The sequence below is a fragment of the Fusarium pseudograminearum genome, chromosome 2 (assembly GCF_000303195.2).
Source record: "Fusarium pseudograminearum CS3096 chromosome 2, whole genome shotgun sequence".
In the NCBI taxonomy this organism is placed as follows: domain Eukaryota; kingdom Fungi; phylum Ascomycota; class Sordariomycetes; order Hypocreales; family Nectriaceae; genus Fusarium; species Fusarium pseudograminearum.
This window is the reverse complement of record NC_031952.1, coordinates 651,234-679,116: the sequence shown is the minus strand read 5'-3', so window position 1 is coordinate 679,116 and position 27,883 is coordinate 651,234. Positions and strand designations below refer to the sequence as shown.

Sequence of the window (27,883 nt, the reverse complement as noted above, 5' to 3'; positions counted from 1 at the left end):
GGCTTAATTGTCTACGCCCTGATTAATACGATATGTCCGTACAAAATCACATCCCTTTTGTCGCAAAAGTGACTTCTATATAATTGATAACCTCCGCAGGTACGTATCGTGTTAATCAGGGCGCTAACTTTTACCTCAACATGGGCTCTATTTCAGCACCTCGAATCTATCACACGGCGCAAAACACTCAGTTCACTTACTACTGTCAACACGGTCTATGACTGCCAAAAAGCCGATACGGACCCCGACCTTGTTATCCCAAGATAGCAGGAAAATTCGGTTTGGGACTTTGGGTAGTCTCAGCTACCAACGAGTATCGGGGCAAGGCTGATGATCAGACAACAGAGGAGTATGTGCAGCAATTGGCGGATGAGCTGGACCGAAATTTCCAAGAGGTTGGAGCATTTGTAGCTGAGAGTCTCGTTGGCGCTGTAAGTATTTATCCTACCAGTTCTTCATGTTCTTGGTTGACCTTGTTACTGAAAGACACTCAGCACGATCCCTGCTCCTACTGGCTATTTCAAAGCCATGAAGAAAGTATGCTACAAGTATGGCGCTCTCCTCATTTTGGATTGTTGATGTTGCCAAGTCTAGAGCCGTTTCGACAAAACTGACAACAGAGGTTATGTGTGGGATGGGCCGTTGTGCATCACTTTACGAGTGGGAGCAAGAAGGCGTTGTCACAGATATCCAAAACGTTGCCAAAGGTCTCGCAGGTGGGTTCGCACCAATGGCTGCCATATTTATTAGCCATCGTGTGTCAGATGCGTTGATGAATAGAAGCGGGTAAGTTGCATTGAAACGTACATCCTGATATCCCAATCTAATCACTACACAAGCGTCTTCTCCCACGGCCATACATACCAATGACATCCCGTGGGATGCGCCGCTGCACTAGAAGTTCAACGAACTATAAGAGAAGGCAACCTCGTTGATAATATCCGCGAAAACGGCGGGTAGTTGGGCAAGCTCCTGCATGACCAACTAGACGACCATCCCAACGTTGGCAATATCAGAGGCAGAGGCTTCTTCTGGTCTGTGAGTTACTTCCTCAGTCAAAATGGCAAAGGCGTAGCTAATACATTTCAAGATGGAATTTGTAGCGGATAAAGAGACAAAGTAGCCGTTCCTACCATCCGATGGAATTGCCAAGAAGGTTCATTTGACGGAGCTAGCCCGGGAATTTCCCTCAATACACACACACTTTCCCTATTATTGCACAGCCCACACCAGCACCAAATTCGACAATCTTCATATTTGGGTTCAGACGACCTAGCTTGCCCACGGACGCGGCAATCTGGGAGATGCAGCGTGCTCTACCGCTTTCAAGGTAGAGGCCGCTCAGCATACTGTCATCGTTCAGGATAGATAGGGAATGAGTAGTCCCTCGAAGGATGTCGCCCAAGCGTGGTCCGAGACGTCGCGCGACTTCTGCGGAGACGCTACCATCTTCCTCGCCTGCTTTGAGATACCCTGGATCAGGTTCCTGGTCGGCAATTGTGTTCATCCAATTGGCTGTTGTTGACCTCCTCACGACGATCTTGAAGAGTCCGACGGCTGACCTGAGCCTTCCCTGGAGGATATCGAGCTTGAGTACATGGAGAGGGAGGGTCAGATCTTTGTTTCATGTGTTCGTTCAGAGCCCAAGTTTGACAACTATGTCAGCAGTGATCTGACCAAGGCTGGCTCTGAGGAGGCTTTATTCCTCAACGACAGGCCCATGTCGGCAGAGCTGGGCGTTCCAGGCGTGCTTGACACCATTCGCTGAGTGGACAACCCTGAGATTACCGGACCGGTGGATCCCGATTGTGTGAGACTCCACACAACACAACACACAACACAACACAACACAACAAGATGGAACGTATACAAGCCATCGAACAAGCTATTCGCTGCCCCAATCACGGAAGGGCTACAGCTATCTTCTTTGGAGATATCGAGATTTCTCTTGATAGTTTCTACCCACAAGCCCGTGTTGCCCGCGCAATGACTGCAGCGGTATCATGCTCGACGTAGGTGCCAACATGACCGAGAAGTTCAAGGTTGGAGAACGTATCTGCTCTCTCTATTCACAGTCCTTCACAAACTACCCCATGGTTCACGGGTTCAGTCGAGAAGCCAAATAAAGAAATTCAACAAATAGCAGTGGACGCTTACGATCGCCCTACATCTTGCATAACAACTGGAGCTATAATTCCATCCATCAGGATTGAGTGGTTGGTACACGTTCAAGCAAAATATGCCTTCGGCGCCCTGCATCAAGAGTCATAGAAAGTAGGGCATAAGCGCAACCTTATTCCCGCACACTAGACTAGAGTATCTTTTGTAAAATATAAGATCATTGCTGATCTGCGGAAAAACACTGCGATCATGAAGCAGCACCAGCCAATAACCCTAACATTGTTTGTTAATTGAACAATTCCAAGACAACTGACGCCAGTACTGTGCAGCTCAGATCACTTACCAACAGCTGTAAACACAACCCACACGACCGAAGACTCGATCATCTTGGGAGGACAGAACCTAGAAAAGCCAGTCAGCTTGGTCCAACTTCCACTGCCAGACAAAACCAGCACTTACAGCACTCCTGACATCTCAACAAGTCTCGTCCAGTACGCCCACTGGACCAGAGCGATGTATCCCAAGAGAAGAACCGCGCACACGGCGTTGGCTCCTCTCTTGACTGCAGTCTTGTTGTTGTCCTTTTTGACACCGATCCTCGTCCTGCCATCACTGCTTACCGTCACGCCCCAGTGCCTGCCAGTCTCATACCGTCGTCCTTCAAGTGGGTAAGCCTCGCCGTATCGCTTGTAAATAGGCAGGAAGGCAAGCATGCAGAGAAACATGATTCCTGGGGTGCTTGATATAAAGCTCACGTGGTCCGAGGTGTACTCGCGGGACTTGCTGTCCGAGGGAAGGCGGTTCCATGTGACGCCAGTAAATACGGCGGATATTATAAGTAGTGCTAGCTCGGAGAAACTGGTTGTAATCCAGGTATCTGTGTAGGGGAATTCAACGCGATCGTCGGCGCTACGTTTGATGATTGTCGTCTTGTCCCAGTCGCGTGTTCGTTGGGCTGTAACAACGCAGCGCAGTAGTCCGAGAACGACGGGGTAGAATCGGGGCCGTGACATGGCGACAGTGAAGATGTGCAGCATGTTCAATGACTCGTAACCTGGGGTGTTGCCCATGATGCCAGCGACGATAGCGCTGGCTGTTAGCTGACAGGCAAATGTTACAGTCCACATGAGAGCCAAGCGGTTCTTGGCGCGATTTCCAAGCTTTCCACGGGTAAGCCAGTGGACAAAAGGCCGGTAAGCACAGAGAATTGCGAGAACAGTAATGACAGCATCCGTGACACCAAACCATGTCAGTATCTGATGGCCGTTGGGGCATGTTCCATCGATTTTACTAGGCGAAACGATCCATTCGAAGGGTATCGGCGGGTAAGGGTCCTCGTACGATCCAGCATTGATGCCTAGATAAGGAGCAACTGACGAGCTGTTGATAGACGAAATATTACCAGCAGAAAAAGCGCCCGGAGGCAGCGCGTCTGCCTCCCGACCTGGGCGAGAGAAGAAGTTTCCCATGGCTGATGAGATGATTTGGGTAAATGGAATTGATGGAGATGCAAAGAGAAGAAAAGAGAGAGTAAGATCAGATCATAAAGGGTTAGGAGATCTTCATTACTAATTGCGGCGTACAAAGTAAGACCAGACCCTGAATGTTGGTTATGGTGCGCTTTTATTAATCTGTACTAGCAGGGGTTGGCACGTAAGCAAATAGCTGCACGAAAGCCAGGATGGTTGGCTATAATGAGATAACCACTTGGAAAAGATGCGTTTCAAGGGCAAATGGATATGACCTCAACTGGTAGTGGGCATGTCTAGTATATACTCCTTGTCTAGCGATAGCTAAAGGGAATTGTTTGAATGCGACAATTGCAGCTTCTCAGTGCGGACGTGGCCCAGTGACTGTTCCGTCGCAACCAACATACAGGGGTTGTTTCATTACTCATTCCAATCAATTGCTGACATGTATCACATTTCAGCCTGTCAGTCAATCAACCAACAGGCCAAGACAGGCATCGAAACATGGATGCGAATCCCACTGTCACAGTACATAGAACAAGACATGGCGTTCTACGGAATACGGAGGACAGGGATGTGAATCCTAGCGTTACAGTATTCACGGATACTTGCGGGGTTCAGCACCATGGTAAAGTTAAGCGAGAGGAGATCACTTTCGTACCACCTTGTTCCACCGGCCTTCCGACGATCTTCCAGACTAAGTATAGATTCCAGTAGTTCGAGGTACGAAGTAATGTCACAAATTGTACCATTTGGTTCTCAAACATACAATATCTATACGAGATACAGATGAATACGTGTCAAAGATGAGTGGGAAATAATAATAATTATCAAACACAATCTACCTATAGCGTATAACTGACATAAGAAATAAACCCGAGGGCTACTCAAATCCTTGTCTGCAATTCCCTGTTAAACCTGAACCTCGGGACTTAAATGCTCAGCAAGCCTCAGCGACAGCGCTGCAAGAGTCAGAGACGGGTTGGCCTCTGGACTAACAGGCATGACCGAAAGATCGCACACCCAAAGGTTACCAATCCCCTTGACCTTGAGATCAGAGTCAACCACTCCATCCTTCTTCGTCGGACCATCCATGCGCATCGTTCCACACTCGTGGGAAAATACACCAAAGCCCAGATGCTGAGGTCGTAGTCCAGGGTCGGGACAGAGTTCCTCTCCGGATGTAGGAGACTTGAAAGGCTGCGCGTCAACAAAGGCATCCCGCACATTACGCACAATATCTTCCATGGCGCATTGCACTTCATGCTTGAGGGGGTCTCGCCTAAAATCAAGCACTGGGTCCATACCAGGGATACTGAGGACAGAGTTCCCATCTGCGAGTTTACCAACAAACTCAAACAGGACACAAATCGTGTCAAAGTTCTCCTGCTCATTCGCAGGAGACTTTGGTCCCATGAGTCGACCTTGCTTGTCGTAGAAGTGCGTCGTGCTAAGAGTCGCAGAACTTCCAGCAAGGAAGAAATTGGCGTTGATGGTGACTGTGACAAGACACTCTTCTCCGCCGACCTTGAGATGGGTCTTGAGGTTGAGTGGTTTCTCGGTAAAGCCGCCGCTCTTCTGTTTGGCGAACCGCGCGTAGCAGACATTGTGGTCGATTAGACCCTTGCCGACGAGGTCATTCGACTTTTGCAAGCCACTGTTCAAGGCGATGGATGCGGTACCAATTGTACCAGCAGCCAGAATTACTTTGGCTTTTCCGACGCCAAGTTCCTTGAGAGCGCCAGTCTCTTTGTCCCTGATCTGGAGTGCAATGACATCCTTGTCGCTAGACCGTAGTATTAGCAGTTATTCATAAGCAATTGTGACAAGATAGGAACTTACGACGTATCATTATCGTTGCACTGTACAGCAATAACCTCCGTGTTCAGAAGAACAGAAAGATAAGGATCATTGGCGTACATCCGGTTCATGATCGACAGCGTGGTACTGTAGGCACCCTGGGCGAACCTGTAAGGCGCTGGGGCGTTGAATTGCGCGGCGATAGGCATGATGCCAAACTCCGCCGTCTTCAAGGCATGGTTGAGCTTCTCTTTGGCAAAACCAATGTCTTTAGCACTGACTTCATGAGCACCGTCACCCTCGGGATAGATACCATCCCTAGGATCGTCGTCGGTCAAGTACTTGTAAGTATCAGCGTAACCCCCTTCCTTGAGATGTTTCACAATCTCAGGAGGGAAGTAAGCATTGAGTGTCTCGTCCCCAATCTCGGGGATCCATGTGCCCCAGAGGTTGGTGCGACCGCCAACACAGTAGACCGGTCCACCGACATAGCTGTCAGAGGAATCGGTCAGCTGGACCTTGGCTTTGACAGCGTCGTAAACACGCTCGTTACCCTCTGGGGAGTTGCTGGCACCGCGTTTGTAAAAAGGACGCGAAGTGTTGAGGACGTGGGTGGAGAAGATAACACCACCGCGTTCAATCAGCAGCACCTTTTTCTTCTTGGAAGCTAGGTTTTCAGCCAGTGGACCTCCGCCGAACCCGCTTCCTACGATGATGTAGTCATAGGAGTCAAGTTTGGCCAAAAGACAGACGACGTCTGTGTCTAGGTGGAGTAGGTGATCCATCCTGTAGGAGAGAAAGTGATGTTAGAAAGAATGAGTTGCAGAGAAACGATGATTTGAAGAAGTCAAGAGGAGGATTCAGATGGTATATATAGACCCAGACAGATGAAAAGAGCTTGAGGGGTAAAAGGAGCAACTGCCGGCTGAACAGGCTAACAAATGTGATACCACTGATGTTGTGCCACTGTATCAGCCAACGAATGTGATGGTCATGATGTTGCGTATCTTGTAGGGTACTTTCATTCCAGGATTATCAGCCAACCATTTCCAATAGAGACAACTGCCGCTGAGATGCGGAGCATGTATCGGGATTGAAGGGAAGAAATATGAAGGCCAAGTATGATTCTAGTGAACAAGATTGCCCGAGTTGTTTATGGCTATGCGGTGAGTCTAAAGAAGCCCAATTGTCGTTAGATTACTTTTAGTCATGTCTTTGTTCGCCGATAGGATAAGAATCTTGAAATTCAGCAGGGCAGATGTTCGAGACAGTGAATGTCTTGACAAAATGTGAGACCAACCTGAGTCGCTTCAGTTCCGCATCCCTCGGCGGCAAATCCCTACTCTCTATGTTGTGTAACATGGATAAGAGAGAAGACTTTGGTCGTTGCGGGGCTGACATAGTGAACTTCACTCGTTGACAGGAGCCGCCATCTGGATAGATGCAGGGCTATTAGCAGTAGAAACGTCAGTAACAAGGCTTAAACCCCGCTTAAGGCTCTCTTGGGTGACTGAATCAGAGGTCACTTCAGCTGTCGTGACAATATTTGCTTTTGTCCAGCCATGGTGATGTTATCAGTGAGACTAGCACCGGCAGTAGCAGTTGCAATAATCTCTGGGCTAATATTATATGTCTCAAACTCGCTATAGGATGTCAACCTACTGGTTTGAACAAAGACATGGCATTTAAGTGGAATGCAAGGAAGTCATATATGTCTTCTAAACTCCGAGACACGGGATTCCGGATACGAAGTTCAAGACACGGGCTGTAGTCCATGTCCGCGGGCTTTGCTATGTCATGTCCTCTAGTCTCCCTGCAGTAAGTCTTAGGGGCGGGCCGATGCATCGCGGCTTCTGATGCTGATCTCCGTCCCGTCGTGGGTACATATCATTATACTCAGCAACTAAAGTTGCATGAAAATGGTATACCTAGATAGACTACAGCTGCGGTATTGAGTAAAACTGCAATGGAAGAAAGACATAGACTTGATAGGTAACCTCTAATAGTATTATTCCGAAGACTAACATGATATACCGATCCAGCACATGCCTATCATGACAAGTACCGTTCCATCAGACGACCAGCCGCAATGTCTCAACTTCGTACTCGACGCGCTCTGATGCGTCACCAGAATATCCAGAGTGCTCTGACTCAGCCCAATATCGATATAATTGATGGCAGTGAAAACATTCGGCTCCTTTTTGAAAGCTCCGCCAGGCCATTCCGTATCCCTCCAATCCTCTTTGGGCACAAAGTATGAAACCCCTCCCTTGATAGCGTCACTTCCATCTGGATATGCCAAATACGCTACACGAGCATTATCAAATTCGCGTCCAGCCCATGTCTCGATGTTGATTCGCATGCCTGTGGGACTAACGTCGGCGACATACGTCTTGAGGCTGCGGTGGCCCTTGGGTTGGATTATCTCTGTAAACCATACAGCCACCTTGGGGGTCTTGGCAAATGGTTTGGCAAAGGTAACATGAATTGAAGCATTCTCTGTTGCCTTGCGACCGCCTGGGTTATCACTTGCATCAACAATGCCATGCTGGAAGGGGAACACTCCATTCGGGAGAACCATGACATTGGCTTCCAGATTCCATGTTGGGTGGAGGTAAGATTTAAGACCCAAGGAGAACCCCCACTCGGAGACCGACGGTAGAGTAAGAGCAACACGAGGAGAGTCCGTATGAGCAATGTCAATATGTCGGAAGCCGTAGATGACGGTGGGTATGAATGGAAGAGGCTTGTAGAAGGATTGTTCGAGGACAGCACTGCGTCCGGCAACTCCACCCTCCCAATTGAGGCGTTCACGACCATTGATCAGATGCTGCTCTGGTTGTGTGCGAACGAGTGACATATCAGCTTCCATCGACGAATCAGCTGACTCAGAAGTATCCTAAGAATAACAGAATTAGCCATTGTATAAAAAGTCATCACTGTGAACTAACCTCTCTGTTTCCCCAGATAGGTCCTAAACGGTAGACACCACTCGTGGGGTTGATACCTGTGTTACTGGTCTGGGCATGCCCCCAGAAACCCTTGACGTGAGCATTAACGAGAAGAGGATCGAAATGAACAAGTTTGAGACCCTCAAACTCGAACCCATCTCTCAACCCCGTTTCACCGTTTGCCTGGACCCAATCCTTGGCATGGCCTTCTAGATCAGGACCTCGGTTAGTGTACAAACGAAGAGCCGTGATACGTGTTGTAGCGTCAGGGCTACCCTTTCGTCGACCTGTCTCAATCGAGCAAGCGGTGATCTTTTGACCGTCTGATGGTCGTAGTGTAAGCGACACTTTATGACTTCCTCCTGGTGTACCCATGGTAGCCTGTAGACCGTTAGAGTATCGAACACTGATGGCTACAACCACGCCTTTCTCAACTTCGACAGTGACTGTTCTGAGACTAAAGTCGGCCTTCACAAAGTCCAGGTTGCAGAACATGCCTCCAAAGGGAGAGCCCACCAAAGGAGCTAGTCTCATCGATACACCCACGTCGGGCTGCGTCTCCAAGTAACTATTGGCCTTGGTAATTTCTGCTTCCTGCATACCATCGCCGTTTGTAGCTTCGATTAGCTTCGGTGGAGCTTCCTCCGTGCCAAAGATTTTGAGATGAGGTAACTTCTCTTTGTCAACCACAACAGGCATGCGTTCACGGAAAACGATGGTGCTTTGGTATGCCTCAGGTCGTTTCTCGTTGGCCGCTATAGCGGGGTTCTTTTCCACAGCATCAACCTCATTGACGATCTTGATCATCTGGAAACGACATGAACGACGAGCAAGGTCAAGACCTTTATTTGTCGCCTCAAAGGGATGTTCATACAAGTTCTCGCCGATTTTATCGTTTGTGGTGAATTCTGTCACCTTGGCATCCCATGCTTGTAGTCTTTTATTGCCGGCTTGAATATCACTAAGCTGAGTACCAATGGTGCGGTAGATCTGTTGGGTTTGGTCAGTCCGAAGCGACAAATAACAGTTTATCGTGTTACTTACATTCTTGTAGTCCATGTATGCATCAAGGAGAGCGTTAGTGTAAATTGAGGCATTTTCGTAGTACATGGGCGTGAGTGCTGGAGGCTTTAGAGCCATGAAGCTTCGAAGCGACTCGTATTTGGTCAATATGGCACTGTTGAGAATTAGTATACCACTTGGTCTCGCCTAATAGTCTGCAGAATATCTTACTAGGTCCGTTGAGGTGTACTGGCCACAAGGTCGGGAAATCTGGCAGCCGTCTCCATCAACGATTGGATTGTCCAAGGTTGGTCCACTATTAGAGGTAAGCAGTTATTCAAAGAAGAAATAATGGTAATAAGGGCTTACTAGGTTTGATGTGTCCACCACCAGACCAACCGACTTGGATTGTCGTTTCTGTCTGAGACGAGAAATTGGATTTATCGATGTCGACTTTAGCAGTTGCTTTCAAATCAACTGCACCGACGCTTAACGCCACTTCTGCCCTAGTAATCATAAGTCAATAGTGTTTACCAACACTCCGAAGATCGGGAGAACTTACTCGGCCTTGATACTCATAGCCTTGGCCTTGTTAACCACTTTCATGCTGACTAGAGCGTTAAACTCGCCACCTTCGAGGAAACCAGCGATGTAGCAATCTCCAAAGACGCTTCGGAAGTTTGTCTGGTCCACTGAAGGAAGTCCTTGAAAAACAAGGGCGTCTTTGATATTGATGCTCTGGTTAATCACCTTGACGCTGATAAAGAAATTGAGATCACTTTCTTTGAACTTATCCGAGTCCACGAATGAGCCTTTTCCTGCACCACCAATTGAGCCGTACTTAATGGATAAAGAGCCTGAGATGTTCATGTCATCTGTAATCTCACTATAGAGGTCAGAGATATCTCAGTAACTTGTGATGGAAATGTTAATTACCTGATCTTGTTCACAAAGCGTGAGCTGTAGGTGACAATCTGACTTGGTCCTCGTTGGGACAACGCCTTGACTGAACCCCGGAGCTTCTTACCTTTGAGGCCTGTACCATTAGTCTTAATGCGTGCCAAGCGCATACGCTTTTTCTCAAGCAGAAGAATATTGCGCTTTGTATCAGCACTAGCAGGATCGACAGCTTCTTCTATCAGTGTCTCAAGCGAGGCCACATCTGCAACAAGCTTCTCTACTGTTTTGGCATCCTCACGTAGCTGAATTGCGATAGTGTCGAGCGCCTTTGTAGTGGCATCGACAGGCTTGAGTGTAGTACTTGTCCCATCTGCTGCCACCTCAGTTCCTGTTGCTTCAATTGTTGGCAGAGAAGTCGGCATCGGAAGAGCGTCTATCTCATTTCCATAGTCTTCCTCATCATCGTAATCATCGCCGCCAGCTCGGGCACCAATGGCATGGCGAAGTTCACGCATTGTGAAACCATCGTTGGTGACGGAATTGTCAACGCGATCTGGATCAATGACCACGGCATCATCAATGCAAATTTGCTGCGTGTATGAGTTGAATCTTTGTTCAAATGTCAGTCAGTCTCATATTCAATTTGCGTAGCTCAATTCCGTTGCTTAACAGGACAGTCTCATACCCTTGACCTAAGCGCATGCCATTGTTGTATGGCGCCAGTAATAGTGACATGATGGGCAAGATCGTGTCGCTTGGCGAGTATCACTGGAGTTCTCTGAGAGTGAGTCTTGGGTCTTGATGAGAAATTTCTCAGTCACGGAAACCTTTCTTGTCATTGTCTCTCAGCTTTCTACAGCTGGGGTCTGCTTCCGTTTTAGACATCGCTTACACGAAATCAATAGTTTGGAAACGCTAGTGGTTATCACAGCATAGACTAGTCCCATCCAACGGGCGCTAATTATCGCTACGGACATCTATCCGCCTCTCCCCCTCTTCTAAAGCGTAGTCCAAAAACGAACCTGACGAAGACACTCGATAGGCACCAGCTGCAGCTCAACGACAACGGCACGTTGACAAAGCTGGGTACATTGTCGAGGCGTGACCATCTTTCCGTGCCGCACCCCAACTTCATCCAATACCTTGGCCACGCCATCCTCCAACCCCTGCGCTCGCTTGTGGATGGCCCTACCCTGTTGGATAGCGGCCTGGAACTCCGGGGTCCCCGTCTGTACCGTCTTGGCAACAATCAACTGCTCCAGTGTTGAAAATGCACTGACACGAACAACGGCAGAGCTGGATGAACTTGTCGAGCTTGTGGACCAGTTGTCGTCGTAGTCGCCCAACCATGATTCCACCTTTATTTGGACAGTCTCTTTTTCCCTTTCCGAATGAGAGCTCTGGTCCGTACTGAAGAGGACAGCCGTATCTCCTCCAATGCGGTATCCACCCACGTAGTAGTCGCCGTAAACAGACTTGAAAGCCTCCAAACCCTGCCTAGTTAGAATTTTGAATGATGCTTCTGATAACTCAGGAGATCGTGAATATTTGACGGATCCCGCACGATAGCTTGTTGTAACCGAAGCTTTGTTTGAGTCTTTGTTATCCATAACATCTTTATCATAGTGCATTGAGACGCTGGCTTCAAGGCAAGTCATATCAATGCTTGCACCTAGAGAAACGCTCAAATGATCCATGGAAGACGAAGAACTAAAGGCTTCGGAGGACCTAAAACTGCAGCTTCCATCATTTGCCGTGAAAATGATCCGTGTTAATTCCAAAGACTCTTGGCTGAACGCCGTCTCGGGCGCGAAGGGATTGTGAGCGGTTTCTGCCATATTGGACCGAAAGAACATGCCTAGTGGCATAATGCGGGGCTGCCAGGGTAGCAGGATAGGCGAACGCGTGATGGCTTGCTGCGTTATACGTGGGACTAGAGGGTCGAAAGTCTCTGGGTCGAAGCCATCCGCTGTCAGAACGGCAGGGGCTTGCGTAGGCGCCGCAACTTGAGATAACGACATGGTTGATGGTTTCTACTGCGGAACGGATTTTCTGAATGTGGGAAAGCCCAGTGTTCAAATGCGTGGTCGTGATGTGGGAGTGTTGTGGTCTAGACCCAACCTGAGGGGCTAATGGCACTATTGAGAGACTATTGATAAATATTGAAATGCAACCCTACAAATTGGGAATGTTCGTGTGATAATATGCAGAGAGATATTTTTGTCAACAAGAATATTGCTGGACGTATGATAACCAATAGATGAAAAGACCCAGGGCGAAGTAAACGCAAGTCATGAACCCCCAACTGTATACGCTTTTGTCATACAACTTTAACATTCGGATTTCCACTCTTCATTATCCTCAGCAACCATGAGCAACGTCTCCTCAACCATGGAAATAGAGGCAACAAAGGAAGCCAATGGGGAAAATACCGGTGGTGACGAGTCCGATGTATCCATTTGGTCCGGCGGAGATGAGAATCGCGAAGAAGTTGCGAGAATAGAGAGAGATTCGGCCAAGAACGGCGCGTCGTTCCAACCAATTGCCCGCGACCGCAGAATCCCAGAGGGCGACATCTTTGAGAACATATTTGGAATCGAAGATTCCGAGACCGATGGAGAACAGCCGCCTCCCGTTATCTCACAGTTTCTGAGATCCAACTTAAACTATATCGACTTTGACCACGGGTTTGAGAGGGGAGATCTTAAATACGCTCCCAGTCGTCGAAATCCCTATTACATGGCCATCCAGGGCAACAAATTCAACGAATTGTTCGGTCGTATGGAAAATTCCAAGGAATGGGCCACGACAACAAGCCGTGCAGGAAGGACTGGTGCGATGTCAGCCATAGGGTCATACTTCAATGTTTCACTCAAGCTCTTTCACGATATGGCTAATGATTGTGTTGATTGGTTGTCCTTGAGGTAAGTATATTCATCCACTCAATATGGCTTCTAAATGTTTTCTTACCTGATGACAGTCGTCTCGTTGACCCTCAGGTTGCCGAGAGAATAGCTGATGACGAGGAAAACGAGGCAGCAATGCTCAAAGAAATGGCTTTCGACGGGCTATTAGATGCCCCGAAGAATGATCCTTTACAGGACGAAGACCACGATGCAATCCAGCACCATCCTGTGGTTTTTCCAATAGAACCAATGTGGAAGATGTCAGAGGAAGACACAAATCCTCCGGTCGTCCATGCAGTTGATGCAAACGTTGTTGACATTGATGCAATGTGGGCGAAGCGCCAGAAAGATATCGGTCGTGAGATTTTCAACGACGGAAGAAGGCGTATCTACATTCCCATACGACACCCGATGGGCTGGCTCATGTGGGTACGTCTTGAAGACTGGGGAACAACAGAAGAGGCAAGACTAGCACAGCTGGGTAAAATAAAGGATGGCTTCTTGGATATATGGATGACGGCCACAGCTACGGACCCTGAATCCGCTGCTGGATACCGTGCTCGATTCACCTCGGTCGATCTGGGGTTCCCTTTGTTTGTGGTTCCGCACCCCAAGAAACTTCACCTTCAATTGGGCAAGCCACTAGGCGAAGTAAACACTTTCTTTGAGAACCTTGTTTACGATATTAACATGGACCATGCTCACCCATTTACGGAACTGATAGTCAAGGCACAGGATGAAGTGAATGGCGACGGCTGGGTCAAGGTAAGCACTGCTCTCTCTCATACTTGACAATTACGTTATTCTTTCTTTACTGACTTTTATTAAGATGGGAGAGAATCCGTTTGGCCTGTTCGATACGTACATTCATGTTGATCACTACGACGCCTACATGAAGACCCTTGAAATCTTAAATGCATTTCCAGATGAGATCCTTGCGAGAAAGGATGCCCACCGTGTCAGCAAAACCTCCCCAAGAGACATTCGAAAACTCGAAAACTGGCTGACTGCCAACGTTCTACCAATGCCTGAGAAGAACCACGAGAATAAAGATAACTACACCGAGGCGCAAAAAGACGCCAGGTCTGCAATGGACAAGTGGAAACTTATAGCACGAATTTCACCACTCAAACAGTTGTATTTCAAAGACGACGATTTTACATTTGAGTCTGCTTGGTGCATCGACGTCAGCAGTAAAAAGATCACCGATGCGAGCGGCAAGAGAATCCACAAATATCAACCAGCCAAAATAATTGGTATGCACGCCAACGATGTGAGTTATCAACCGTTCCAACGACAAGTTCCATTTTTACTTATATGTTTGAACATTAGTTTGCCGACTATGCATTAGGATGGGACCCACTTGATAGGGCGGAAGAGCTCTTGAAATACAAACATAGGATGTCTAGCGGGTTCTTTATGGCTGAGTGGCTTCACCTTTGCGCCTTCTCATGGGGCGGTCTTACCAAGATCCCACAGGATGGTCAACTATTATATCGTTCAAGCGATATCCCTGGGAATCTAGTCCTGGGAACTTCCGAGACAAATTCTGTAATGACAAGGCATGTCGCTCTTCCCACGAAAGGTACATGAATCTAGTGAAACTAACAGGTTTGCAAGATACGAAAAGGCTTGGCAAAACCTAATTCTAGACAGTCCCGATCTCAACTCCCCCTCGTCCTATCCCAAACTTACAGTCACTCGCAACATCAGAAACAAGCACGTGGTACGCGACGTGAAAGACGAAATTACTGGCAGATATAGCCGTACCACATCTGAAATGTCAATAGAGGAGAAAGGAATAGCAACGAAATACCACTTCCTCGCGTACACTATCTCTTACTCGATAAGCTTTCCACAGGGCTCCAAGTTACTGAACATGAAAGCTGGAACAAGTCTAAATACCATGTTTTACCCTTTTCTAAGACCAGTATATCATAAACTCGAAGACGAACTTGACCAGGCTCTGTATGGGGAGATCAAGAACAGAGATGAAAACAATGTTGGTCAAAGGGAGGGTTTATTTCCGAGCCGTGCTACAAGTCTCGGTCCCTACAATCAAGATGGCAGTGATATATATGCAGGTAATGCGCCTTATGGGGATTTGATGGGATTGCAGCAGAATGCGGCGTCGGCGCCGGAAGTGCAGTTCCAAACTGCGACTAGATATGGAGTCAACGCACACAATCATGGCGACGGCACAAATCACGAAGAGAAGGAGAAAATCAAGAAGAGATTTAAAAAGTAGCAGACATTCCTATCTCTCAATAAAACATGTCAGACACACTCATACTGAAAAGTTAAATTTAGTTATCAATCAACTCGACAGTTAACAAGACTAGTTTGTATTGTTGAAGAATGACGTGAGTAGTCCCATAACAGAGTCCTTCTATCTAGATGACTTGGCTGACACGAAGCTATTTCCACGACAAGACCCGCTGATACATTTTTTTAAAGCTCTGATGATAGGATTTTGAGGGTTTGTTCAGTGAGTGACGCAAAATGCATGCCCAATCTAGATTGTCTGTATATGCCAAGAGTTTCGCTGATTCATCCAGAGAAAGAGCAACATCCAAGTTTTCATCCCGTTGTTAATATGCATAGACTGCCAAGGAATCTAGAATGCTTGAGAACTTCTAAACTTACGCTGAGACAGTTTCACATCCACCGGGCCCCTGTTGTCTAAGCCCATGCACGCAATCTATAATACGGGCCATCCAATCGAAATAAGGATCTGCCAGGCTGAAGTGGTTTTCCAGCTAGGCTAAGCCGTATTTGTTACGTCGTAATGTGGCTTAATCTTAGGCGAAAACCTAAAGCCTTTATTACGAGGACGAATGATGGATCTCCTGTCGATCTGCTAGCCATAGCAGCGGTTTTAGACTCGTCTTTATTTAGTCCTGGAGTTTCCCGTTCAGTTGAATAGTTGCATGTATTTATCGTTAATTTGTCTTTGATCATGACGGGACAGTACTATTCCATGCCGTCAAACGGCCAGAACGATATCCATCTCCAATACCAGAACCCACCATTATTACATACACCAAGCCCATCGCCATTGCCATTTCCACCAAGACGATTTCAAGGCCTTCCAGCACGCCGTCGATCAAAAGTCAAACTATGGCTAGGCCTCATTGGAAAATGGTTCGTCACGATTATGTTTATCGTAGTCATCTACATCATTCTAGTCGCCTATGCTCTCTACGATGTCATCTCGGAGCTTCAGAAAAAATACTTTAATGCGCTTATCACGGGATTTCTTATCGCTCTGGGTCTCACGACAATGAGTCAGTTGACGCATTCGGTGCAGGACTTGCGATGGTGGATATTGAGTAAGCGGCCTAGGTCACGACAGAAGGTGAGTCTTGGACAGTTCGTCACTAAGACTGTTCATCTAATTTTTATCAATGTAGGTCAAAGCTATTTTGCAAGTCCATAGCATGAGTCAAGTCTTGGTCTTGGCCTTTAAATCAAGTCGATGGACAATTCACCTTGGAGTCGCAACCTGGGTAGCACTATTCCTGGTATGTCCACGTCAACGTCTCGCTTCACTTCGCTACTCCTTTTCTAAAAGGTCGGGCTCTCAACTTGACTAACTCGATCAATCAGGCAACGCAAATTGGTTACGCCTCACTAGGTCTGTGCTACGCTATCGAAAAGACCGAGGAGCATGCCCTCCTGATTCCCGGACACGTCTCCATCGCCAACTTGAGCACCATCTCTACCTCGAGTATTGTCAACGCATCCAGCTCGTCAAAAGCAGAGGACTACGCGGCTAACAGCTACGGCATCGTATCGCTGGGTATGAGTCAGGGCTTTCTTGACGAAATTCCTGAACCTGGGACTTTATTCTTTGCCGACAACAAGTTTTTGTTTTGTGATGTGAATTGCTCTTATGTTTTCCGCGAGACAAACACGTATACTTTGGATAATCCTACCAAAGCTCCGGTTGCTGTTATTACGAATAGAAAGGTCAACATTGGGACACACTGCGACGCATTCAAGGTTCGGCAATCTCAAAATGAGACTCAGGAAATTATCACTATTCAAGATGGGGGCAAAGACAGAAACATCACGCTACCCAACAAGGAAGTTTCTGGTGAAAAGGTGTACATGACATCTGCGTCTCGTGACTGCGGTAAGGATTGCAGCGTCGTTTCCGTTTATGAGCCATCATCGACAAATCCGTGGTTCTACAACTGCACCGTCCAAATGGGTCCTGTTCAAAATTCGACACGACCAGAGCACGAAGTTGGCGAGAGACTGGCACGCTTGGCAACATCAGCGATAGCCCTGGGAGGCCCCGACGGCGCAAATGACACCAAATCAAACAGTTACCCCGATGCGTCAGTCTTCGGCATACCAATGAATGGCTCAACCAAAGGAGTCGAAATCCTTCTCTCTCGCTTCGCAACGGGTGTGCTAGCAGCTGCCATTGAAGCAAACGCGGATACTGTACTTCCTGGTCAAATGCCTACAGTCGGGCAGAAACTCAACGTTTCGCATTGGGGAGTTATTACTCTTATATTATGGATCACTGCATTTCTTCAACTGCTTGTGGCTGTTGTGGCGACCAAGGTCTCGGAACGGGTTGTTGTGCCTAGTGGTGATTCGTTATCAGAAGCTAAGGTTTTGAGGAATATGGTTGAAGAGGATATGTTGGATGAAGAGGTCAAGGATTTGAGAAAGGGGAAGAGTTTGTGGATATATAGGAGTCGGCATCTTGGAGACGGGTTATATGATCTGTATATGGAGGAGGTAAGGATATGATATATTCTGATAGAGCGAATTATTATTGAATTCAGCGCAATTATTGCATGCATCTTTGTCTTCCGTAGATATAGAATTTGACATGTCAACCACCTCCTGATTCTTCGGCTTAACTGATATGTGATTCGTATTGAGTGAAACTCTGTTGATTCCGAACGTGTGCCAAACGACTTACTCAAGCACCCAAAGCGCCCTGCATTTCCTTTATGATATCCTCCCTGCCGTCCCAGTCTTTGTTATCTAAGCCTTTCTGCAATCTCTCTAATAGTACTTGTCCCCGGTATGTCTTTCCAAACTTCTCCTTATCCTCGTCGGTCATACTATCGAGAATCCATTGGAGCTGGTACGCTACAGGATCCCGTGCCGCTCTATCAGCTTCAAGCTTCTTAGTATCTCCTCCCATCGACTTCTCATGCTGTCTCTTCCTCCACCACATCATCACTTTGGCCCACCACCTTGCGCCATAGAAACTGGGAACAGCTGCAGCGATGAACGATCCATGCCGCGGCCAGAAGATGAGATTCGTATCTTCTGCAGCAGTGAGCCTGGTCCACTTGTGCTCCGCTTTGGCAAGCATGCCATATGTCAAAGGATATTTTTCCTCATACTTCTTGAGCACCTTGCGAGCTTGGACAGTAACTTGATCAAAGTTTGAATACTTCTTTCTTTTCGTCCAATAAGTTGAGTTACTTGCTGTGATGGATCGCATCTGCTCAAAGTATGTCGGAAACGTCCCGGGAATAACTGTCTCGTTGAGAGGAAACTCGAAAACTCGAACTGAGACAGGATCAAGGATTCGCCTGCGAGATTCTTCTTGAGGCGTAATCTTTCTTACAGGCTCGTTGGTAAAGTGAACCAATGCCGGGCCTGAAATGCGCCAGGTCGCGCAGAGGAAACTGTGTGGGCAAGTGAGGTAGTTGAAGTTGCTGCTGCCCAATATCTCATGCTTGTCTCTGTGGTCCAGTAGCTCTCGGAATGCTTTATCCCAAGGGTCTTGATTCCAGGTTTCGTTCAGAGGTTGCTCGTTTTCGGAGAGATAGATCCAGTGATGCCAAGTTGGTTCATAGAATCTTCGGACACGGAACAAGTCTCGGAACTCAGCATATTTCGCTGCGTTTTCTGTGCGCCAGCCATCGGGTCGGCTGAGTCCTATATCTCGTGTCCACTTCATGGGGTTGTATAGCTGGGGGATATAATATGGCGCACGGATTTCATATAGAGGATTGTCGGCGCCGGGCATTTTGAGCCATTCGCCTGTCTGGACTGTCACCATATCGTGCACAAGAAAATCTCGTTGATCGACCGTTGTTTCATAGAACCATGGTCCAAGAATTAGGCCTTGGGTAAATGAGAGGATGATAGTGAGTCCCGAGAGTGGAAGGGTACTGATGAACAGAAGCTTGGCGGCGCCTAAGACGGCTTTTGTGAGTTCCCAGGCATAGCGAAGGTAGTAAATAATAATGGATTTTATCTCCATGTTTTTAAGGATATGCTCTTTGGAGCACAAGGTGAGGAGATCCTAAGACTAGCTGTGTTATTTAAAGGATGCTGTCTACTTAAACAAATAAGGATTTGACCAAGGCTGAATCAGACCCTTGAAGAACTGCCTAAACTTTCGGCCGGATTTCCGAACAGTGGTGGGACCTCATTTTAAATCCCTTCTTTTACCCAATGATGGCTAGTGCCAAGATATTCTCTTCTCTGTTGGTTCTGAATGGAATAACCAACAACTCAAAAGTTCGATGACTAGACATTAGTCACGCCGAGTATAAGGAAAGGCCCGTCTAGTTCAATAGCTAGCAATTATAATGGAACTCAATGGGACTATGGGTTCTAAGCTAATTCCTCTAACCGACAAACAGTGGAGTTGAAATGATAGGGGTATGTCGTTGTGGAATAAAGTTGCCAAAGAGTTGCAAAACTCCAAGATAGTGGAAATACAAACCTGACCTACAAAGTGATTAGAACAGTAGTAAGCACATACATAAATGATGAGAAATGTCTGACTAGCCATCCAACTTGGCCATGTCGCGTCGCGTCGCGTCACAAAGGGAAGAAAAGCGCGTGTACACGTATGACGATGAGAGTTACCCTACACCATACCACAGTCTTGAAGAAATTAGACATTGACAATCGCAATCGATCTATCTTACATTTTACAAACTAAGCATGCTCTAGTCGGCATTAGCATATTTCTATAATCATATCCGACTTCAGGAATTAATAGCTAATTCCCTACTGGCGTCACTCTAACAAACCCCCATTAGGACGCACTATGTAACACCGAAGCAAAACGGTGCATCAAGAAAAGTAAACAGAGCTGATTTTCAAAAATAAAAGTGAGAAAATCTCATCTCTCAAAATGCATACTTGTGGGAAATCAAGACGACAGAAAAACAATCCCTCTCTATTTCCCGATAACGTATGGCTTGTTATCCTTGAAGATCAACCCAGGTTTCCTCTCCGCCAAATCAAGCACCATCTCGGCAAAATAACTATTCGCCCACGCAAACCAAGGTCGTGTAAACACAGTCGAGTTATAAATATTAACACTCTCATGGATCAACCCAAGTCCAGATGTGTTCTCTAGAATCATATTGAGTCGCTCCTTAATTTCATCGTCGTCGTCTGTGCCGTAGATAGCTGATACGTGCGCCATAGGCCAAGGGTTTGTAGCGTTCGCATGAGGACCACCGATGCCGCGGAATGTCTTTCCGACTGCGTAGTATGGGTTTGCGCGGGAGAATAGAAGTGACTTCGTCTTTTGGTATGTCTTGTCGGAACGGTCGAGGAAGCCTAGGTATGGCAAAGATACAAGACTGGGAACGTTGGCGTCGTCCATGATGTACTGTCCACCATAACCGTTTGTCTCGTAGGCAAAGATGCCATTTGATGTCAAGGTATGGTTCCATACAGCTTGGCGTATTGTTTTGGCGTGGCTTCGAAGAGTCTTTGCGAGCGTCTTCTGACTTCTCGTCTTGTCTAGCACATTAGCGACGTTGTCGAGTTCGACTGACATCATGGCGTTATCAGAGGTGATGTAGTTGAAGACGCTCAAATCATCGGATGGCCGATGACTACAAGCGACGAGGCCGTTGGCTAGCTTAGGTTCACCGTTGCCGCTGTTGGGAACTGGTGGGGAGAGTGATCCTGCGTTACCGGTCCAGTTGTAGTAGCTGACATATGACCAGTCTTCAGCCCATGTGCTTTGAGATTGCTCGTCAATGACGCGAAGGATTTGGGTCATGGCAGATTTGACTTCGATGGTTAGTATCAGGGATAAATCAATACTTGATTAGGTCACTTACAGTTGTCGTTGATGAAAGACGCGTCTTTGGTGTTGTTGTAGTAAGACCGAGCGATTTTGAGGAAGCCGGCGAGTGAATCGAGCTCATACTAGATATTTGTTAGTGATGAGGTGTTGAAGCAGATAGGATTTACTCACTTTGCACTCAAACACAGTCTGGTTATCGACAGGCCTGGTGCATAGAAGTGTTAGGTCAACATTTCAACACGTGTAGCGGTAAGCTTAACATACGGGTTCACAGTGACAAGTTCGGCATAATCCTGAAGCACCAGTTAGTCACAGCATCGATAAGTTAAACTATTTTTATAACATACGTTGACCGAGGGACTTAATCCACTCTCGGGAGGAGGTTGAAAGGCGCCTGTAACATCTCAGCTTCAATGTTTGACGCGTCTCTTAACGATAATAACGCACCGCAGTAGGGATATTCAGAGATGTATCTCGCTTCAGTGTTGATAATAGCTTTGACCAGATCCTTCAAGTTCTCATCTTGAGGGAGTAGCTTGTACAGATGAGCAAACTGGTTTCCTGTGTCGCGTAGCCATTGTGCACTAGAACCTGTTAGCTGATATCTTCACAGCCATGAAGGTCCATGCGTACGTGATGTCCTAAGCTAATCGTTAGTTAATATCCTAGACGCGTAGACGTGAAAACTTACACCAGTAACGATAAAGGCTAGATTCTTCTTCGCGTCAAAGTACTTGACCGTAGTATCAAGCGTCGAAGGAAAAGCATTCTCGAACAAACGCGCTAGATCAGGATTTTTGATGCGCTTCTTCATGTCCTTGATGACTTTCTACAGCATTGTCAGTGCGCTGCTCCCAAGGGCAATAGGGACCAACTTGCCTCCACAGCAGGGCTCTTGAAAGTCCTGCATTCCTCACTCGGCCTCATAAACGGCAACTTGAGCTTCCCCGAAGACAAAGGTTCGTGAGGTTTCTGCGAGTAGTCGACATAATCGGGACATGAACTCGGTGTACGACTCTGAGGTTTGTAATCCTTCCAGCTCGCTGCATCTGCACCTTGCAGTGCAAGAGCACCAAGTAAGAGTTGTCGCGCGTAAGAATACAGCATCTTGTCACTCAAGTCTCAGGTACGTGTCCTTGGCAAAAAAAGTCAAGCTTTTAGTTAGTTGGCGATATTGGGTCTTATAAGTTTCCGAGAAACCCGTAAAAAGTGCCGATCCTGCTCATCTTGAGCTTAAAATGCGGGGGAAATTGTAAATGCGAGATGACGATCGACGGTGATTCTATGTAACGTTGAAGAAAATAATCCAAGGTTTACAGAGTATAATTGATTGGGGTGACGTAGTATTAGTGGAGGCTAGACTTTGGGGTTTGTGAGAGTGTCATGATTGGTGCGGATATAGATCTGGAGATGGTGTTTTATCATTTTGCTGTGTTATTCATGATTCATTATCTATTGAATCATTCTCTTTGATTAGATGTTGAGTTGACTCTCAATCAGATAGTTGAATAGTAGAAATTGGATGACACAAGAGTAGGTATGGTTCATAGTTGCAACTCAAAGTGGATACTTCGGGGACTGAATTATACCGACCTCGGCAGAGTTGAGGGGTTCTTGGGCCCCGGCTCTACATCTCATGACCGACTCGCTCGCACTTCTCCCCGGCCAATATCACGATAGCTTCATTACCGTCACCGTCAAGAATTAACTCTTTCACTCCTATCAACACATTACTCGTGAACCATTGCATACCCAACATGGCCGACTTCACCGAATATGGCAATGCCACTGCAGAATGGCTTGCAGTCACAGACAGCAGACCACCCATGGACCCCTCTCTCAGCCTCAAAGAAATGCAGCGTATCACAAACATGCACCGAGAAAATCTCGCAAAACGTGAGCTGGAGAAGTTGGGAAACCCTGAGATTCACATGAAGGATTACACTGTCACTTCAAGAGACGGATTCCCTCTCGAGGTGCGAACCTATAGACCACCCTCATCCGACAACAACGCTCGTCTCCCCGTCTACATCCACCTTCACGGCGGTGGTTACGTCTTTGGAAACATTCCTTCCGAGGACGCAATCTGCACCGCCATAGCTCTCGGATCCAACGTCACCGTCGTCAACCTCAACTACCGCCACGCGCCAGACTATGCATACCCAACGGCATGGGACGACACCGAGGATACCTTCCACTGGGTCCACGACCACATCGATGAACTCCTCGGAATTCCTACTCAGGTCCTAATAGGCGGTATCTCTGCAGGTGCTCAGCTCTCAGCATCCTTGACGTTGCGACAAAACATGTCTCCAGATGGCCTTTCACGACCAAAACTTGCGGGACAGGTGTTGATGATTCCTGCTCTGGTTCACCCCGAATGCTACGCGCCTATTCTTGAACAACTCACGGATCCTTCGGTGTCATCTTATGTTCAGAATGAGAATGCTCCGCTTTTGAACAAGGCGGCGGTGGAGAAGTTTACGGGTCTGCTAAAAGTTTCGAACCCAGATCTTAAGGATACGCGATTAAACATTGGACATGCTTCTGTTGACGACGTCAAGGGTATGCCACCTACAACAATCGGAATTTCTGGTCTGGATCCTTTGAGAGATGAGGCTATTTTCTATGGCAAGAAGCTTGTTGAAGCAGGGTAAGACTTTCCCTATCCCAGTCGAAGGATAAATGCTAATGGTGGCTTCAGAGTACCTACAGATATCCATCTCTTCAAGGGTCTTCCCCATGGGTTCCGTCGTTTTGGAGATCAGTTGTCTGAGAGTAAGAGATGGGACAAGACGATGGAGAATGGTATCAAGTGGGCACTTTCGAACCCCGCGGCAACTGGCAAGTTTGATATCAAGCTTGACTAGACAGACGATAGATATACAGCTAGACTTCTTTATCACAATCTAGACGTTGATCAGTAATGCATCGATATTACCAACCGTTAGTTATCCTCGTGAAAGACCCATGTGACATCCTCCCAGCCCTCCCGTCGCCTCAACCCAAATCCCTTCTCCATATTTTCCCAATCTGGCATTTTGCCACCAATTCCTACGCCAGCATACTTTGATTCTGGCAATTCCAACCCTTTGACCTCGAAACCCAACGCAATAACGCCCACCAGTCCCAACAGCTCCGTATACGCAAACTTCCGCCCAGGACAAAGATGTTTTCCACCTCCGAAAGAAAGCATAGCACCTCTTCTCTTCTTTTCATCTTGCGGTGTAACGTCCATAAATCGCTCGGGTCTAAATATCTCGGCGTCTTGACCCCAGATCTCGGTGTTAAAATGTGTAACTGGCGGTGGCCATTGAACGTTGACGCCCTTTTTGAGAAGATATGACCGGCCTTTAGAGTCCTGGATCTCTGTGTCTTGCATAACGCGTCTGTTACCGATGGAATGTGAATAATGTCTTAGACACTCTTGATAACACGCGTTCAAAAATGGACAGGATTTCTCGAGTAATCTCGTATCGAATGTTGCTTTTCGTCCTTCGGGAGTTTCGGTGATAATGGTGATCGCTTGAATCTCCGCGCGCACACGAGACGTATAGTCAGCACTGGTGAGGATGTGGACGAAGAGCCAGAATAGCACAGGCGCCGTGTTTGTCACTCCGACCCAGATAATCATCAGTTCCATGTGTGCCAAGTCATCGTCTGTAAAGCCGGTCCTGCGAAGGTATGATTCTCTCTGCTGGACGATTTCAGAAGCACCCTTTTCGTGATTATCACCGTTTTTGTAGTATGGGAGAAGGAGGTTATTCAATTTCAGTCTTGCGTTGATGGCGGCCTTGGTCATGAAACTTGGTAAGCCTATTGCGACAAGTAGTGCCTGCTTATCGTATTCCCTATCTCTGTTAGCACATGGTCAGCAGATGTATTATAAGAGAGCCTACCAGACCAGGTGCATCTTATCCACCGTGATAGGATTCTTAGGCCCATACACAGCTGTAGCAGACGCGTCAGTGAGCATGTCACGAAGCCAGGTATACGTATCAGCTATTCCAAGCGTCCCTCCTGCCTTGACGCGATTGAGGTAAGTCATGAATTTCGACAGTGAGCTGATGTTCAGCTTGTGTAGGCTCTCTCCGCCTAGAGTGGAATGGATGATTTGCATTCCTCCCTTGAGATTTGCCAGATCCGAAATAGAAGCCATAGCGTTGTCACTGAGACCCCACATCGCTTTGGATGATTCGAGGATGAATGGGGTGAAGGATATGTCGTTATTTCGCAATGCTGCTTGGATTAGATCTGGGGAGTTGATGACGTAGAGTTTGCCGTTCAGCATTGGAAGAGTCACGATGGGCTCTTTGCGCTGTTTACTGTTGGATGTCAGTGTCATAGCTACCAGGGAATGGTTTAGGTATCAGGCTCACAAGAGGTTCACATAGATGTCGCTTCCATTGCGTAGCATCGAAATGATATGCCCTATGAAGGGCACCCGCGGTTTGACTATGGGGGGTTCATTTTTGTTGATAGTTGGCGCTATGAAGCGACTCAGAACAAGTAATACAGTTGTTAGTGCTACTAGAACCCAAGAATTTGACAAAGACAAGTTGTCGAAAATCATTGTGGTCTTCGGACTTGACCAAGACAAGGAGAAGTACGATAAGGACGAAACTGAGTTCCAACAACGTGGGGTTCTGGTATTTGAAGTGTAGTGACCCCTGCATCGCGGCTAACAGGTTTCATCGTATCGTGATTGGCCACTAAACAAGCTATTAGGGGCGAAGGATTGAGTAGACTCGCTTAAATCTCACTCGTGAGATAACTAGTCTAGTCAGAATCTAGTTAGGGGACTGACATGCCAACATAGTCTACCCTGCGATCACCAAAACTGTACCCATAGAGGTTATGAGCATCAAACCGTCACGCCATCAGGTGCCTTGCTCAGTAGCTGTATAGAGATGGATTGCTGAAAGTCTGAAACTCTACGAATTTACGTCCCTAGAGGCATTCGCTATAGGTTAATTCTTCCGTGGTGAACTCGAATAAAACGGCAATGTAGCTCTAGCTATCAACTGGCCAGCTGAAGCGCGTATGTGGGATTTATATCTATGAAGTACTCATTCGATCTGTGAAGAGATATGAGTATAACTGTAAGTGGAATTTATATATAATGTGATTCGCTGACCTGTTTCAGGCGTGTCTGTGAGAAATTAGAATCAATTATCCGTATTATCCATCATAAAGGCTGTGTAATAAGTCACCTGATGCAGATGGCAGACAGAACACGGCCGGAAGCCAGAAGCTGACCATCGACATCCCCAGTCCTTGACACCTATATTTTTTGTCGAACACCAAAATGTCCAAAGCATCCATTTCCAGTGTTGTAATAGCCGGTGTTAGTGAACAACTCCCTCCAAGGTACTCATCTGACTTATTATTAGGGCACCGGACGCCTCGGTCCATCAACCATCAAGCATTTGTTGCAGAACGGGTTCAACGTCAGCGTGCTGACTCGCGACCCCTCATCAGCAAAGCTTCCCGAGGAAGTCCAAGTCATCAAAGCAGATTACACTTCGGCCGAGACCCTCACTCCCAGCCTAACAGGACGCAGTTTTGATGCGATAGTCATCATCCTCAATCGACTCGCTTACGATGCATCGATCATCACATTACAAGCAGCTGTCAACGCTGGTATTTACCGAGCTATCCCGTCTTACTTTGGCGTGTCGATGGATAATCCCGAGATCGCCAACATGCCTTTCATGAGGACAAAGCTCCCGGTGTATAGGGACGTTGAAGACAAAGCCTCAAAGGGCCTAATCACGTATACTGGTATAAACACCGGCATGTTCCTTGACTGGGTTCTCGATGAAGATATCTTTGTCGGACTATCGGGTAAAATTCCCACCCGCGTGGCAGATGGCGGGGACATACCAATGTCCGCGAGTACCCTTGACGACATCGGAAAGGCCATCGCAGCAGTCCTGTCGAAACCTGAAGAGTCCGTCAACAAAGTCTACTACATGCATACAGTGGTGATGACACAGAACCAAGTCTTGGACTACGCTCGTCAAGCTGCCCCGGAAAAAGAGTTTGTTGTCGAGCAAGTTGATACAGCAGTCCTGGTTGAAGCTGCGTGGAAGAGATGGGACCAGGGCATTAGAGACCGCATTTCGACGCGAGACTTTGTCATACGAGCGAGCTATGGTCTAGGTAATGGATTCTTTCACAAAACAGATAATGCGTTTTTGGGTATTCGGCAGTGGGATGATGAAGAGCTTAAGAAGGAGATCTTTCGACGAGTGCAGGGAAATCAACCCATCGTTTGAATGGCCCCGGAATAATACAGGTGCTAGGCGTATCTGAATTTTAAAGGCCGTGACCAGGGGCCGGAGCAGGGGTGGGACGGAACGAAGTCACACGGAACAGTTATCATGAATGTTCAAGGTATCATGTGCCAAGGTGATGGTTGATCAAGAATACAGTGTTGATTTAAGCAACATATCTTCTTGACCGGTTGTAGGACTGCAAACTTCAATAGTCGAATTAAGTTATAATTACCCCCTATCCCCTTCCATTATAAAACGTCGTCTCAGGGAGTCAAGCCCTGCTTCTGTGCCAGGGATTTCCAGTCGTGACCTAGGGATAGGGTTTCCATCTTTAATTACACTTTTTTTGAGCATCATGACTCCAATGCTCTCACACATGACCTTTGCCCTACTATAAGGTTCAGAAGGG

General features: G+C 47.2%; 10 protein-coding genes across 10 annotated transcripts, besides 1 other annotated feature; 4 read left to right on the top strand and 6 right to left on the bottom strand.

Annotated features, from left to right (window-relative positions):
* Positions 1-984: 984 nt before the first annotated feature.
* On the bottom strand, positions 985-3,590 carry FPSE_09605 (uncharacterized protein; the record flags this gene model as incomplete). The annotated part of the gene is made up of 4 exons (XM_009262722.1): positions 985-1,075; positions 1,203-1,617; positions 2,465-2,523; positions 2,581-3,590. 4 exons carry the CDS (start codon positions 3,588-3,590, stop codon positions 985-987), a joined length of 1,575 nt encoding a protein of 524 aa, XP_009260997.1.
* Positions 1,821-1,855: a microsatellite.
* Positions 3,591-4,502: 912 nt separating the features above from the next.
* On the bottom strand, positions 4,503-6,175 carry FPSE_09606 (uncharacterized protein; the record flags this gene model as incomplete). The annotated part of the gene is made up of 2 exons (XM_009262723.1): positions 4,503-5,376; positions 5,433-6,175. 2 exons carry the CDS (start codon positions 6,173-6,175, stop codon positions 4,503-4,505), a joined length of 1,617 nt encoding a protein of 538 aa, XP_009260998.1.
* Positions 6,176-11,241: 5,066 nt separating this feature from the next.
* Positions 11,242-12,264, bottom strand: FPSE_09607 (uncharacterized protein; the record flags this gene model as incomplete). The annotated part of the gene is made up of 1 exon (XM_009262724.1): positions 11,242-12,264. One exon carries the CDS (start codon positions 12,262-12,264, stop codon positions 11,242-11,244), a length of 1,023 nt encoding a protein of 340 aa, XP_009260999.1.
* Positions 12,265-12,613: 349 nt separating this feature from the next.
* FPSE_09608 (uncharacterized protein) lies at positions 12,614-15,397 on the top strand (the record flags this gene model as incomplete). The annotated part of the gene is made up of 5 exons (XM_009262725.1): positions 12,614-13,167; positions 13,224-13,914; positions 13,979-14,422; positions 14,482-14,734; positions 14,802-15,397. The coding sequence occupies 5 exons, from the start codon at positions 12,614-12,616 to the stop codon at positions 15,395-15,397; spliced, it is 2,538 nt and encodes an 845-aa protein (XP_009261000.1).
* A 711-nt stretch (positions 15,398-16,108) lies between these two features.
* Positions 16,109-17,919, top strand: FPSE_09609 (uncharacterized protein; the record flags this gene model as incomplete). The annotated part of the gene is made up of 3 exons (XM_009262726.1): positions 16,109-16,507; positions 16,563-16,673; positions 16,759-17,919. 3 exons carry the CDS (start codon positions 16,109-16,111, stop codon positions 17,917-17,919), a joined length of 1,671 nt encoding a protein of 556 aa, XP_009261001.1.
* A 175-nt stretch (positions 17,920-18,094) lies between these two features.
* Positions 18,095-19,396, bottom strand: FPSE_09610 (uncharacterized protein; the record flags this gene model as incomplete). Its single annotated transcript, XM_009262727.1, has 1 exon — positions 18,095-19,396. One exon carries the CDS (start codon positions 19,394-19,396, stop codon positions 18,095-18,097), a length of 1,302 nt encoding a protein of 433 aa, XP_009261002.1.
* A 930-nt stretch (positions 19,397-20,326) lies between these two features.
* FPSE_09611 (uncharacterized protein) lies at positions 20,327-22,300 on the bottom strand (the record flags this gene model as incomplete). Its single annotated transcript, XM_009262728.1, has 9 exons — positions 20,327-21,177; positions 21,228-21,315; positions 21,365-21,398; positions 21,458-21,486; positions 21,541-21,587; positions 21,641-21,777; positions 21,827-21,834; positions 21,885-22,022; positions 22,079-22,300. The coding sequence occupies 9 exons, from the start codon at positions 22,298-22,300 to the stop codon at positions 20,327-20,329; spliced, it is 1,554 nt and encodes a 517-aa protein (XP_009261003.1).
* A 650-nt stretch (positions 22,301-22,950) lies between these two features.
* On the top strand, positions 22,951-24,063 carry FPSE_09612 (uncharacterized protein; the record flags this gene model as incomplete). The annotated part of the gene is made up of 2 exons (XM_009262729.1): positions 22,951-23,846; positions 23,898-24,063. The coding sequence occupies 2 exons, from the start codon at positions 22,951-22,953 to the stop codon at positions 24,061-24,063; spliced, it is 1,062 nt and encodes a 353-aa protein (XP_009261004.1).
* A 77-nt stretch (positions 24,064-24,140) lies between these two features.
* On the bottom strand, positions 24,141-25,869 carry FPSE_09613 (uncharacterized protein; the record flags this gene model as incomplete). Its single annotated transcript, XM_009262730.1, has 4 exons — positions 24,141-25,050; positions 25,141-25,518; positions 25,573-25,648; positions 25,710-25,869. 4 exons carry the CDS (start codon positions 25,867-25,869, stop codon positions 24,141-24,143), a joined length of 1,524 nt encoding a protein of 507 aa, XP_009261005.1.
* A 632-nt stretch (positions 25,870-26,501) lies between these two features.
* Positions 26,502-27,474, top strand: FPSE_09614 (uncharacterized protein; the record flags this gene model as incomplete). Its single annotated transcript, XM_009262731.1, has 2 exons — positions 26,502-26,540; positions 26,587-27,474. The coding sequence occupies 2 exons, from the start codon at positions 26,502-26,504 to the stop codon at positions 27,472-27,474; spliced, it is 927 nt and encodes a 308-aa protein (XP_009261006.1).
* Positions 27,475-27,883: the final 409 nt, after the last annotated feature.